At 33.4% G+C, this 15,720-nt stretch overlaps 2 protein-coding genes across 4 annotated transcripts in view; both read right to left on the bottom strand.

Moving 5' to 3' along the window:
* The window catches only part of LOC139482692 (RUN domain-containing protein 1-like), a 726,769-nt gene that overhangs the window by 629,682 nt on the left and 81,367 nt on the right, over positions 1 to 15,720 (bottom strand). The window lies entirely within an intron of this gene.
* LOC139482685 (uncharacterized) overlaps positions 1 to 15,720 on the bottom strand; it is a 106,635-nt gene that overhangs the window by 90,642 nt on the left and 273 nt on the right. The window contains exons 2-4 of the mRNA XM_071266753.1: positions 15,007 to 15,105; positions 14,118 to 14,216; positions 13,280 to 13,381 (exon numbers count right to left, since the gene is read on the bottom strand). Coding sequence (XP_071122854.1) covers positions 13,280 to 13,381; positions 14,118 to 14,216; positions 15,007 to 15,105 — 300 coding nt within the window. The remainder of the gene's footprint in view (positions 1 to 13,279; positions 13,382 to 14,117; positions 14,217 to 15,006; positions 15,106 to 15,720) is intronic.

Here is a 15,720-nt window from a genome sequence, read left to right on the forward strand (position 1 = left end):
TTTTCTAAAATATTTACTATCTAAGGGGTCATACCAGTTGCATATATATTGAAATAAGTAAAACATGTGGAAACAAAAATGTGTCCATAGTATACAGATGCCATATCAGCACTATCTTTTACTATGTTAAAAGGATTATGTAATGGGGTAAAAGCTCTAATTTGGCAATAAAATTGTAAATATAATATCATAGGGAACATATTTACTAAGTTTGTAGTTGGTTGGACTTCAACTTCATCAAAAACTACTTCGACAAAAACTTTAACCTGAAGCGGGACAGGCGGACGGACGAACGAAACGAACGAATGAACAGACTTGAAAACATAATTCCCATTAATGGGGCATACAAATTTATTGTTAAAAGTGAAAACTTTAACCTTAAGCCGGACAGAAGGACGGACAAACGGATGAACAGACTAAAAAACATAATTCCCATAAATGGGGCATAAAAAATTATTGTTGAAAGTGAAAGTAGTGATTTGGACAAAATGAAGATAGTGTAAAGATAAGTGGGAGGCAGGACTTATTCGGGGCGTAGGGATCGTGTGTTTTTAGCTTGGGATTTCGGGATTGATCTTTACAGGATGCGGGAATATTTTTTTTAATTTTGGGATGTCGGGAAATGAAGGTGTGTTTGTAATGTATGATTGGTGGGCGGTGTATTAGTAATGTATGATTGGTTAGGTGTGCTTGTAATGTATGATTGGTGGGAGGTGTGTTTGTAATGTATGATCGGGGGAAGATGTGTTTGTAATATATGATTGGTGGAAGATGTGTTTGTAATGTATGATTGGTGGAAGGTGTGTTTGTAATGTATGATTGGTGGAAGGTGTATTTGTATTGTATGATTGGTGGAAGATGTGTTTGTAATGTATAATTGGTGGAAGGTGTGTTTGTAATGTATGATTGGTGGAAGATGTGTTTGTAATGTATGATTGGTGGAAGGTGTGTTTGTAATGTATGATTGGTGGAAGGTGTGTTTGTAATGTATGATTAGTGGAAGGTGTGTTTGTAATGTATGATTGGTGGAAGATGTGTTTGTAATGTATTATTGGTGGGAGGTGTGTTTGTAATGTATAATTGGTGGAAGGTGTATTTGTAATGTATGATTGGTGGAAGATGTGTTTGTAATGTATGATTGGTGGAAGGTGTGTTTGTAATGTATGATTGGTGGAAGGTGTGTTTGTAATGTATGATTGGTGGAAGGTGTGTTTGTAATATATGATTGGTGGGAGGTGTATTTGTAAAGTATGATTGTTGGAAGGTGTGTTTGTAATGTATGATTGGTGGAAGGTGTGTTTGTAATGTATGATTGGTGGAAGGTGTGTTTGTAATGTATGATTAGTGGAAGGTGTATTTGTAATGTATGATTGGTGGAAGATGTGTTTGTAATGTATGATTGGTGGAAGGTGTGTTTGTTATGTATGATTGGTGGAAGGTGTGTTTGTAATGTATGATTGGTGGGAGGTGTGTTTGTAATATATGATTGGTGGGAGGTGTATTTGTAAAGTATGATTGTTGGAAGGTGTGTTTGTAATGTATGATTGGTGGAAGGTGTGTTTGTAATGTATGATCGGGGGAAGGTGTGTTTGTAATGTATTATTGGTGGAAGGTGTGTTTGTAAAGTATGATTGGTGGAAGATGTGTTTGTAATGTATTATTGGTGGAAGGTGTGTTTGTAATGTATGATTGGTGGAAGATGTGTTCGTAATGTATGATCGGGGGAAGGTGTGTTTGTAATGTATGATCGGGTGAAGGTGTGTTTGTAATGTATGATTGGTGGAAGATGTGTTCGTAATGTATGATTGGTGGAAGATGTGTTTGTAATGTATGATTGGTGGAAGGTGTGTTTGTAATGTATGATTGGTGGAAGGTGTGTTTGTAATGTATGATTGGTGGAAGATGTGTTTGTAATGTATCATTGGTGGAAGATGTTTTTAATGTATGATTGGTGGAAGATGTGTTTGTAATGTATGGTTGGTGGAAGGTGTCTTTGTAATGTATGATTGGTGGAAGGTGTGTTTGTAATGTATGATTGGTGAGAGGTGTGTTTGTAATGTATGATTGGTGGGAGGTGTGTTTGTAATGTATGATTGGTGGAAGGTGTATTTGTAATGTATGATTGGTGGAAGATGTGTTTGTAGTGTATGATTGGTGGAAGGTGTGTTTGTAAAGTATGATTGGTGGAAGGTGTATTTGTAATGTATGATTGGTGGAAGATGTGTTTGTAATGTATGATTGGTGGAAGGTGTATTTGTAATGTATGATTGGTGGGAGATGTGTTTGTAGTGTATGATTGGTGGAAGATGTGTTTGTAATGTATGATTGGTGGAAGGTGTGTTTGTAATGTATGATTGGTGGAAGGTGTGTTTGTAATGTATGGTTGGTGGAAGGTGTATTTGTAATGTATGATTGGTGGAAGATGTGTTTGTAATGTATGATTGGTGGAAGATGTGTTTGTAATGTATGATTGGTGGAAGGTGTGTTTGTAATGTATGATTGGTGGAAGATGTGTTTGTAATGTATGATTGGTGGAAGGTGTGTTTGTAATGTATGATTGGTGGAAGATGTGTTTGTAATGTATCATTGGTGGAAGATGTTTGTAATGTATGATTGGTGGAAGGTGGATTTGTAATGTATGATTGGTGGAAGATGTGTTTGTAATGTATGATTGGTGGAAGATGTGTTTGTAATGTATGATTGGTGGGAGGTGTATTTGTAATGTATGATTGGTGGAAGATGTGTTTGTAATGTATGATTGGTGGAAGGTGTGTTCGTAATGTATGATTGGTGGAAGATGTGTTCGTAATGTATGATTGGTGGAAGATGTGTTTTTAATGTATGATTGGTGGAAGATGTGTTTGTAATGTATGATTGGTGGAAGGTGTGTTTGTAATGTATGATTGGTGGAAGATGTGTTTGTAATGTATGATTGGTGGAAGATGTGTTTGTAATGTATGATTGGTGGAAGGTGTGTTTGTAATGTATGATTGGTGGAGGATGTGTTCGTAATGTATGATTGGTGGAAGTTGTGTTTGTAATGTATTATTGGTGGAAGGTGTGTTTGTAATGTATGATTGGTGGAAGATGTGTTCGTAATGTATGATCGGGGGAAGGTGTGTTTGTAATGTATGATCGGGTGAAGGTGTGTTTGTAATGTATGATTGGTGGAAGATGTGTTCGTAATGTATGATTGGTGGAAGATGTGTTTGTAATGTATGATTGGTGGAAGGTGTGTTTGTAATGTATGATTGGTGGAAGGTGTGTTTGTAATGTATGGTTGGTGGAAGGTGTATTTGTAATATATGATTGGTGGAAGGTGTGTTTGTAATGTATGATTGGTGAGAGGTGTGTTTGTAATGTATGATTGGTGGGAGGTGTATTTGTAATGTATGATTGGTGGAAGATGTGTTTGTAATGTATGATTGGTGGAAGGTGTGTTCGTAATGTATGATTGGTGGAAGATGTGTTCGTAATGTATGATTGGTGGAAGATGTGTTTTTAATGTATGATTGGTGGAAGATGTGTTTGTAATGTATGATTGGTGGAAGGTGTGTTTGTAATGTATGATTGGTGGAAGATGTGTTTGTAATGTATGATTGGTGGAAGATGTGTTTGTAATGTATGATTGGTGGAAGGTGTGTTTGTAATGTATGATTGGTGGAGGATGTGTTCGTAATGTATGATTGGTGGAAGTTGTGTTTGTAATGTATTATTGGTGGAAGGTGTGTTTGTAATGTATGATTGGTGGAAGATGTGTTCGTAATGTATGATCGGGGGAAGGTGTGTTTGTAATATATGATCGGGTGAAGGTGTGTTTGTAATGTATGATTGGTGGAAGATGTGTTCGTAATGTATGATTGGTGGAAGATGTGTTTGTAATGTATGATTGGTGGAAGGTGTGTTTGTAATGTATGATTGGTGGAAGGTGTGTTTGTAATGTATGATTGGTGGAAGGTGTGTTTGTAATGTATGGTTGGTGGAAGGTGTATTTGTAATGTATGATTGGTGGAAGGTGTGTTTGTAATGTATGATTGGTGAGAGGTGTGTTTGTAATGTATGATTGGTGGGAGGTGTGTTTGTAATGTATGATTGGTGGAAGGTGTATTTGTAATGTATGATTGGTGGAAGATGTGTTTGTAGTGTATGATTGGTGGAAGGTGTGTTTGTAAAGTATGATTGGTGGAAGGTGTATTTGTAATGTATGATTGGTGGAAGATGTGTTTGTAATGTATGATTGGTGGAAGGTGTATTTGTAATGTATGATTGGTGGAAGATGTGTTTGTAGTGTATGATTGGTGGGAGATGTCTTTGTAATGTATGATTGGTGGAAGATGTGTTTGTAATGTATGATTGGTGGAAGATGTGTTCGTAATGTATGATTGGTGGAAGATGTGTTTGTAATGTATGATTGGTGGAAGGTATGTTTGTAATGTATGATTGGTGGAAGGTGTGTTTGTAATGTATGGTTGGTGGAAGGTGTATTTGTAATGTATGATTGGTGGAAGATGTGTTTGTAATGTATGATTGGTGGAAGGTGTGTTTGTAATGTATGATTGGTGGAAGATGTGTTTGTAATGTATGATTGGTGGAAGGTGTGTTTGTAATGTATGATTGGTGGAAGATGTGTTTGTAATATATGATTGGTGGAAGATGTTTGTAATGTATGATTGGTGGAAGGTGTATTTGTAATGTATGATTGGTGGAAGATGTGTTTGTAATGTATGATTGGTGGGAGGTGTGTTTGTAATGTATGATTGGTGGGAGGTGTATTTGTAATGTATGATTGGTGGAAGATGTGTTTGTAATGTATGATTGGTGGAAGGTGTGTTCGTAATGTATGATTGGTGGAAGATGTGTTCGTAATGTATGATTGGTGGAAGATGTGTTTTTAATGTATGATTGGTGGAAGATGTGTTTGTAATGTATGATTGGTGGAATGTGTGTTTGTAATGTATGATTCGTGGAAGATGTGTTTGTAATGTATGATTGGTGGAAGATGTGTTTGTAATGTATGATTGGTGGAAGGTGTGTTTGTAATGTATGATTGGTGGAGGATGTGTTCGTAATGTATGATTGGTGGAAGTTGTGTTTGTAATGTATGATTGGTGGAAGATGTGTTTGTAATGTATGATTGGTGGAAGGTGTGTTTGTAATGTATGATTGGTGGAAGGTGTATTTGTAATGTATGATTGGTGGGAGATGTGTTTGTAATGTATGATTGGTGGAAGGTGTATTTGTAATGTATGATTGGTGGAAGATGTGTTTGTAATGTATGATTGGTGGGAGGTGTATTTATAATGTATGATTGGTGGAAGGTGTGTTTGTAATGTATGATTGGTGGAAGATGTGTTTGTTATGTATGATTGGTGGAAGATGTGTTTGTAATGTATGATTGGTGGAAGGTGTGTTTGTAATGTATGATTGGTGGAAGATGTGTTTGTAATGTATGATTGGTGGAAGATGTGTTTGTAATTAATGATTGGTGGAAGGTGTGTTTATAATGTATGATTGGTGGAAGATGTGTTTGTAATGTATGATTGGTGGAAGGTGTGTTGTTTGAATTAAGGTATATCAGTTTTTATGACTCATGTTAATAGTTGTTAATCAAGTGACCATGTTAATTACTTTGATTGTGTTAACATTTGATTGGTGGTCTGTGGGTTTGTATGATTAATGTTTGTAAATCTAGTGACCGCACCATGTTAAATACTTTGATTATTTGTCTGTGTTGATTGGTTAAATAAAGTCTGGTCTGTGGGTTTGTATGATTAATGTTTGTAAATCTAGTGACCGCACCATGTTAAATACTTTGATTATTTGTCTGTGTTGATTGGTTAAATAAAGTGTGGTCTGTGGGTTTGTATGATTAATGTTTGTAAATCTAGTGACCGCACCATGTTAAATACTTTGATTATTTGTCTGTGTTGATTGGTTAAATAAAGTGTGGTCTGTGGGTTAGTTTGATTAATGTTTGTAAATCAAGTGACTACAACATGTTAAATACTTTGATTATTTGTCTGTGTTGATTGGTGATTTGAAGTGTGGTCTGTTGGTTGATATGATTAATGTTTGTAAATCAAGTGACTACACCATGTTAAATACTTTGATTATTTGTCCATGTGTTAAGATTTCATTGGTGATTTAAAGTGTGGTCTGTGGGTTGGAATGATTAATGTTTGTAAATCAAGTGACTACACCATGTTAAATACTTTGATTATTTGTCTGTGTTGATTGGTGATTTGAAGTGTGGTCTGTTGGTTGGTATGATTAATGTTTGTAAATCAAGTGACTACACCATGTTAAATACTTTGATTATTTGTCCATGTGTTAAGATTTCATTGGTGATTTACAGTGTGGTCTGTGGGTTGGTTTGATTAATGTTTGTAAATCAAGTGACTACACCATGTTAAATACTTTGATTATTTGTCCGTGTTGATTAGTGATTTAAAGTGTCGTCTGTGGGTTGGTATGATTAATGTTTGTAATACTAGTGACTGCACCATGTTAAATACTTTGATTATTTGTCTGTGTTGATTGGTGATTTAAAGTGTGGTCTGTGGGTTGGTCTGATTAATGTTTGTAATACTAGTGACTGCACCATGTTAAATACTTTGATTATTTGTCTGTGTTGATTGGTGATTTAAAGTGTGGTCTGTGGGTTGGTCTGATTAATGTTTGTTAATCAAGTGACTGCACCATGTTAAATACTTTGATTATTTGTCCGTGTTGATTGGTGATTTAAAGTGTGGTCTGTGGGTTTGTATGATAAATGTTTGTAAATCAAGTGACTACACCATGTTAAATACTCTGATTATTTGTCCGTGTGTTAATATTTGATTGGTGATTTAAAGTGTGGTCTGTGGGTTGGTATGATTAATGTTTGTAATACTAGTGACTACACCATGTTAAATACTTTGATTATTTGTCTGTGTTGATTGGTGATTTAAAGTGTGGTCTGTGGGTTTGTATGATAAATGTTTGTAAATCAAGTGACTACACCATGTTAAATACTTTGATTATTTGTCCGTGTGTTAATATTTGATTGGTGATTTAAAGTGTGGTCTGTGGGTTGGTATGATTAATGTTTGTAAATCAAGTGACCGCACCATGTTAAATACTTTGATTATTTGTCTGTGTTGATTGGTTAAATAAAGTGTGGTCTGTGGGTTAGTATGATTAATGTTTGTAAATCAAGTGACTGCACCATGTTAAATACTTTGATTATTTGTCCGTGTTGATTGGTTAAATAAAGTGTGGTCTGTGGGTTGGAATGATTAATGTTTGTAAATCAAGTGACTACAACATGTTAAATACTTTGATTATTTGTCTGTGTTGATTGGTGATTTGAAGTGTGGTCTGTTGGTTGATATGATTAATGTTTGTAAATCAAGTGACTACACCATGTTAAATACTTTGATTATTTGTCCATGTGTTAAGATTTCATTGGTGATTTAAAGTGTGGTCTGTGGGTTGGAATGATTAATGTTTGTAAATCAAGTGACTACACCATGTTAAATACTTTGATTATTTGTCCATGTGTTAAGATTTCATTGGTGATTTAAAGTGTGGTCTGTGGGTTGGAATGATTAATGTTTGTAAATCAAGTGACTACACCATGTTAAATACTTTGATTATTTGTCCGTGTTGATTGGTGATTTAAAGTGTGGTCTGTGGGTTGGTTTGATTAATGTTTGTAAATCAAGTGACTACACCATGTTAAATACCTTGATTATTTGTCCGTGTTGATTGGTGATTTAAAGTGTGGTCTGTGGGTTGGTATGATCAATGTTTGTAATACTAGTGACTGCACCATGTTAAATACTTTGATTATTTGTCCGTGTTGATTGGTGATTTAAAGTGTGGTCTGTGGGTTGGTCTGATTAATGTTTGTAAATCAAGTCACTACACCATGTTAAATACTTTGATTATTTGTCCGTGTTGATTGGTGATTTAAAGTGTGGTCTGTGGGTTGGTATGATTAATGTTTGTAATTCTAGTGACTGCACCATGTTAAATACTTTGATTATTTGTCTGTGTTGATTGGTGATTTAAAGTGTGGTCTGTGGGTTGGTATGATTAATGTTTGTAAATCAAGTGACTACACCATGTTAAATACTTTGATTATTTGTCTGTGTGTTACGATTTGATTTGTGATTTAAAGTGTGGTCTGTTGGTTGGTCTGATTAATGTTTGTAAATCAAGTGACTACATCACGTTAAATACTTTGATTATTTGTCTGTGTTGATTGGTGATTTAAAGTGTGGTCTGTGGGTTGGTCTGATTAATGTTTGTAAATCAAGTGACTGTACCATGTTAAATACTTTGATTATATGTCTGTGTTGATTGGTGATTTAAAGTGTGGTCTGTGGGTTTGTATGATAAATGTTTGTAAATCAAGTGACTACACCATGTTAAATACTTTGATTATTTGTCCGTGTGTTAATATTTGATTGGTGATTTAAAGTGTGGTCTGTGGGTTGGTATGATTAATGTTTGTAAATCAAGTGACCGCACCATAGTAAATACCTTGATTTTTTGTCTGTGTTGATTGGTTAAATAAAGTGTGGTCTGTGGGTTAGTATGATTAATGTTTGTAAATCAAGTGACTACACCATGTTAAATACTTTGATTATTTGTCTGTGTTGATTGGTGATTTAAAGTGTGGTCTGTTGGTTGGTATGATTAATGTTTGTAAATCAAGTGACTACACCATGTTAAATACTTTGATTATTTGTCCGTGTTGATTGGTGATTTAAAGTGTGGTCTGTGGGTTGGTCTGATTAATGCTTGTAATTCTAGTGACTACACCATGTTAAATACTTTGATTATATGTCTGTGTGTTAAGATATGATTGGTGATTTAAAGTGTGGTCTGTTGGTTGGTTTGATAAATGTTTGTAAATCAAGTGACTGCACCATGTTAAATACTTTGATTATTTGTCTATGTGTTAAGATTTGATTGGTGATTTACAGTGTGGTCTGTGGGTTGGTCTGATTAATGTGTGTAAATCAAGTGACTACACCATGTTAAATACTTTGATTATTTGTCCGTGTGTTAATATTTGATTGGTGATTTAAAGTGTGGTCTGTGGGTTTGTATGATTAATGTTTGTAAATCAAGTGACCGCACCATAGTAAATACTTTGATTATTTGTCTGTGTTGATTGGTTAAATAAAGTGTGGTCTGTGGGTTAGTATGATTAATGTTTGTAAATCAAGTGACTACACCATGTTAAATACTTTGATTATTTGTCTGTGTTGATTGGTGATTTAAAGTGTGGTCTGTTGGTTGGTATGATTAATGTTTGTAAATCAAGTGACTACACCATGTTAAATACTTTGATTATTTGTCCATGTGTTAAGATTTCATTGGTGATTTAAAGTGTGGTCTGTGGGTTGGAATTATTAATGTTTGTAAATCAAGTGACTACACCATGTTAAATACTTTGATTATTTGTCCGTGTTGATTGGTGATTTAAAGTGTGGTCTGTGGGTTGGTTTGATTAATGTTTGTAAATCAAGTGACTACACCATGTTAAATACTTTGATTATTTGTCCGTGTTGATTGGTGATTTAAAGTGTGGTCTGTGGGTTGGTCTGATTAATGCTTGTAATTCTAGTGACTACACCATGTTAAATACTTTGATTATATGTCTGTGTGTTAAGATATGATTGGTGATTTAAAGTGTGGTCTGTTGGTTGGTTTGATAAATGTTTGTAAATCAAGTGACTGCACCATGTTAAATACTTTGATTATTTGTCCGTGTTGATTGGTGATTTAAAGTGTGGTCTGTGGGTTGGTATGATTAATGTTTGTAATTCTAGTGACTGCACCATGTTAAATACTTTGATTATTTGTCTGTGTTGATTGGTGATTTAAAGTGTGGTCTGTGGGTTGGTCTGATTAATGTTTGTAAATCAAGTCACTACACCATGTTAAATACTTTGATTATTTGTCCGTGTTGATTGGTGATTTAAAGTGTGGTCTGTGGGTTGGTATGATTAATGTTTGTAATTCTAGTGACTGCACCATGTTAAATACTTTGATTATTTGTCTGTGTTGATTGGTGATTTAAAGTGTGGTCTGTGGGTTGGTATGATTAATGTTTGTAAATCAAGTGACTACACCATGTTAAATACTTTGATTATTTGTCTGTGTGTTACGATTTGATTTGTGATTTAAAGTGTGGTCTGTTGGTTGGTCTGATTAATGTTTGTAAATCAAGTGACTACATCACGTTAAATACTTTGATTATTTGTCTGTGTTGATTGGTGATTTAAAGTGTGGTCTGTGGGTTGGTCTGATTAATGTTTGTAAATCAAGTGACTGTACCATGTTAAATACTTTGATTATATGTCTGTGTTGATTGGTGATTTAAAGTGTGGTCTGTGGGTTTGTATGATAAATGTTTGTAAATCAAGTGACTACACCATGTTAAATACTTTGATTATTTGTCCGTGTGTTAATATTTGATTGGTGATTTAAAGTGTGGTCTGTGGGTTGGTATGATTAATGTTTGTAAATCAAGTGACCGCACCATAGTAAATACCTTGATTTTTTGTCTGTGTTGATTGGTTAAATAAAGTGTGGTCTGTGGGTTAGTATGATTAATGTTTGTAAATCAAGTGACTACACCATGTTAAATACTTTGATTATTTGTCTGTGTTGATTGGTGATTTAAAGTGTGGTCTGTTGGTTGGTATGATTAATGTTTGTAAATCAAGTGACTACACCATGTTAAATACTTTGATTATTTGTCCGTGTTGATTGGTGATTTAAAGTGTGGTCTGTGGGTTGGTCTGATTAATGCTTGTAATTCTAGTGACTACACCATGTTAAATACTTTGATTATATGTCTGTGTGTTAAGATATGATTGGTGATTTAAAGTGTGGTCTGTTGGTTGGTTTGATAAATGTTTGTAAATCAAGTGACTGCACCATGTTAAATACTTTGATTATTTGTCTATGTGTTAAGATTTGATTGGTGATTTACAGTGTGGTCTGTGGGTTGGTCTGATTAATGTGTGTAAATCAAGTGACTACACCATGTTAAATACTTTGATTATTTGTCCGTGTGTTAATATTTGATTGGTGATTTAAAGTGTGGTCTGTGGGTTTGTATGATTAATGTTTGTAAATCAAGTGACCGCACCATAGTAAATACTTTGATTATTTGTCTGTGTTGATTGGTTAAATAAAGTGTGGTCTGTGGGTTAGTATGATTAATGTTTGTAAATCAAGTGACTACACCATGTTAAATACTTTGATTATTTGTCTGTGTTGATTGGTGATTTAAAGTGTGGTCTGTTGGTTGGTATGATTAATGTTTGTAAATCAAGTGACTACACCATGTTAAATACTTTGATTATTTGTCCATGTGTTAAGATTTCATTGGTGATTTAAAGTGTGGTCTGTGGGTTGGAATTATTAATGTTTGTAAATCAAGTGACTACACCATGTTAAATACTTTGATTATTTGTCCGTGTTGATTGGTGATTTAAAGTGTGGTCTGTGGGTTGGTTTGATTAATGTTTGTAAATCAAGTGACTACACCATGTTAAATACTTTGATTATTTGTCCGTGTTGATTGGTGATTTAAAGTGTGGTCTGTGGGTTGGTCTGATTAATGCTTGTAATTCTAGTGACTACACCATGTTAAATACTTTGATTATATGTCTGTGTGTTAAGATATGATTGGTGATTTAAAGTGTGGTCTGTTGGTTGGTTTGATAAATGTTTGTAAATCAAGTGACTGCACCATGTTAAATACTTTGATTATTTGTCTATGTGTTAAGATTTGATTGGTGATTTAAAGTGTGGTCTGTGGGTTGGTCTGATTAATGTGTGTAAATCAAGTGACTACACCATGTTAAATACTTTGATTATTTGTCCATGTTGATTGGTGATTTAAAGTGTGGTCTGTGGGTTGGTATGATTAATGTTTGTAAATCAAGTGACTACACCATGTTAAATACTTTGATTATTTGCCCGTGTTGATTGGTGATTTAAAGTGTGGTCTGTGGGTTGGTTTGATTAATGTTTGTAAATCAAGTGACTACACCATGTTAAATACTTTGATTGCTTGTCCGTTTTGATTGGTGATTTAAAGTGTGGTCTCAGGGTTGGTATGATTAATGTTTGTAAATCAAGTGACTACACCATGTTAAATACATTGATTATTTGTCTGTGTTGATTGGTGATTTAAAGTGTGGTCTGTGGGTTGGTATGATTAATGTTTGTAAATCAAGTGACTATACCATGTTAAATACTTTGATTATTTGTCCGTGTGTTAATATTTGATTGGTGATTTAAAGTGTGGTCTGTGGGTTGGTATGATTAATGTTTGTAAATCAAGTGACTACACCATGTTAAATACTTTGATTATTTGTCCATGTGTTAAGATTTCATTGGTGATTTAAAGTGTGGTCTGTGGGTTGGAATGATTAATGTTTGTAAATCAAGTGACTACACCATGTTAAATACATTGATTATTTGTCTGTGTTGATTGGTGATTTAAAGTGTGGTCTGTGGGTTGGTATGATTAATGTTTGTAAATCAAGTGACTACACCATGTTAAATACTTTGATTATTTGTCCGTGTTGATTGGTGATTTAAAGTGTGGTCTGTTGGTTGGTATGATTAATGTTTGTAAATCAAGTGACTACACCATGTTAAATACTTTGATTATTTGTCCATGTGTTAAGATTTCATTGGTGATTTAAAGTGTGGTCTGTGGGTTGGAATTATTAATGTTTGTAAATCAAGTGACTACACCATGTTTAATACTTTGATTATTTGTCTGTGTTGATTGGTGATTTAAAGTGTGGTCTGTTGGTTGGTATGATTAATGTTTGTAAATCAAGTGACTACACCATGTTTAATACTTTGATTATTTGTCTGTGTTGATTGGTGATTTAAAGTGTGGTCTGTTGGTTGGTATGATTAATGTTTGTAAATCAAGTGACTACACTATGTTAAATACTTTGATTATTTGTCTGTGTTGATTGGTGATTTAAAGTGTGGTCTGTGGGTTGGTATGATTAATGTTTGTAATTCAAGTGACTGTACCATGTTAAATACTTTGATTATTTGTCTGTGTTGATTGGTGATTTAAAGTGTGGTCTGTGGGTTGGTATGATTAATGTTTGTAAATCAAGTGACTGTACCATGTTAAATACTTTGTTCACATAATATCAAGTGAATTTTTGTTCTATATATCAATTTAAAATGTATACATTTTTTGTCAAGAAAGATCGCGAATAAAAATGAAAATTACCTGTTTTGTTTTCACCCAAGGACTGCATCCTTGATCTGTTAGCCATTTTGTTACATCAATCTGTCCATGCAGAGCAGCATAATGTAAAGCTGTTTCTCCATCCTATAATAATATAAAATATCAACATGTTAACGGTGTGTGATAATAAATCAAGAGAGGTGTCAAACAATTTATCTAAATGTAAGAAATATAACATTGGCTAAGATAATAAACAATTATACTTGTGTACAAACTGATAAATGGTAGATTAAGATTATAAACTAAATATATATTTTCTGATTCAGTTCTATAAAACAGGTAAAAATAATAGCAAACCCTATTTAATATAAGTCTAACAAGTATTTGTTGTCCATTTAACATGTCTGATTAACAACATGTTTCTGTTTATGTTGATTCTGTCATGTCTGTAGAATAATCAAAGTTAAAAAAAAAAAATCAAGAAACCTTGAAATGAGTTATATTTTCTGATTCAGTACAAAGAGACAAGAAAAATAAGACCCCACTTTATATAATTCTGTCAAGTATTTGTTATTTTTAAAATATGTTTTACATCAGATCTGTAGAATTAACATTATCTGACTAAAGATGTTAACACAACTTGTTCTCATCAACTTCTCATTAAAATCAGATGTTTATAAAATAATTTTTTGTCAGGAAACAAAATAAAACCTTTACTATCTGATTCAGTTCTGTGTTACGAATAAAATAAGACCCCACTTTATATAATTCTAACAAATATTTGTTGTTCATTAAATCTGTCTGATTAACAACATGATTTTGTGTAGATTCTGTATAAAGTGATGTTTTGTCAGAGTAAGGTGATTATATCTATCATTACCTCGTCTGTGGTCTCTAACTGACTGCCCTGACTGACGAGGTACATCACTACCTCCAGGTGTCCTCCCATAGCTGCCCACATTAATGGTGTCTGTCCCCACTGTAATATCAACATATAACAGACATCAAAACTTGTGTCATAAACTGGACAATGTTGTGTAATAAATATAAACAAAAGATATATCACATGAATCAGTGGTCAAAACTGAATAAAATGACCAGTCACACTTGTATTTATATTTTACATAAACAACAAATAAACAACATGTTTTATTGTGAGATGTCAGAACTTCCATCAGAACTGTCAGGTTAAAAAAAAACTTTTATCAAGAAACATATACAATAATTATATCAATGGACTCAGCTGGACAAGACAATTAAAATGAGACCACACTTTATATAATTCTAACAAATATTTGTTGTCCATTAAATCTGTCTGATTAACAATGATTCAGTAGAATGATCAAAGTTAAAAAAAAAACTTTTTTTCAAGAAACATTAAAACGAGTTATATTTTCTGATTCAGTACGAAGACCCAAGAAAAATAAGACCCCACTTTATATAATTCTGTCAAGTATTTGTTATTTTTAAAAGATGTTTTACATTAGATCTGTAGAATTAACATTATCTGACTAAAGATGTTAACACAACTTGTTCTCATCAACTTCTCATTAAAATCAGATGTTAACAAAATAATTTTTGTCAGGAAACAAAATAAAACCTTTACTATCTGATTCAGTTCTGTGTTACGAATAAAATGAGACCCCACTTTATATAATTCTAACAAATATTTGTTGTCCATTAAACCCGTCTGATTAACAACATGATTTTGTGTAGATTCTGTATAAAGTGATGTTTGGTCAGAGTAAGGTGATTATATCTATCATTACCCTGGATGTGGCCTCTAACTGACTGCCGTGAGTGACAAGGAACGTCACCACCTCCAGGTGTCCTCCCTGAGCCGCCCACATTAATGGTGTCATTCCATACTGTAATATCAACATATAACAGACATCAAAACTTGTGTCATAAACTGGACAATGTTGTGTAATAAATTTAAACAAAATATATATCACATGAATCAGTGGTCAAAACTGAATAAAATGACCAGTCACACTTGTATTTATATTCTACATAAACAACAAATAAACAACATGTTTTATTGTGAGATGTCAGAACTTTCATCAGAAATGTCAGGTTAAAAAAAAAAGTTTTTTCTAGAAACATAAACAATATTTATATCAATGGACTCAGCTGGACAAGACAATTAAAATGAGACCCCACTTTATATAATTCTAAAAAATGTTTGTTGTCCATTAAACCGGTCTGATTAACAATGATTAAGTAGAATGATCATAGTTAAAAAAAATACTTTTTTCAAGAAACATACAAACAAGTTATATTTTCTGATTCAGTACGAAGAGACAAGAAAAATAAGACCCCACTTTATATAATTCTGTCAAGTATTTGTTATTTTTAAAAGATGTTTTACATTAGATCTGTAGAATTAACATTATCTGATTAAAGATGTTAACACAACTTGTTCTCATCAACTTCTCATTAAAATCAAATGTTTACAAAATAATTTTTTGTCAGGAAACAAA

The sequence above is a fragment of the Mytilus edulis genome, chromosome 7 (genome assembly GCF_963676685.1).
Source record: "Mytilus edulis chromosome 7, xbMytEdul2.2, whole genome shotgun sequence".
NCBI lineage: Eukaryota > Metazoa > Mollusca > Bivalvia > Mytilida > Mytilidae > Mytilus > Mytilus edulis.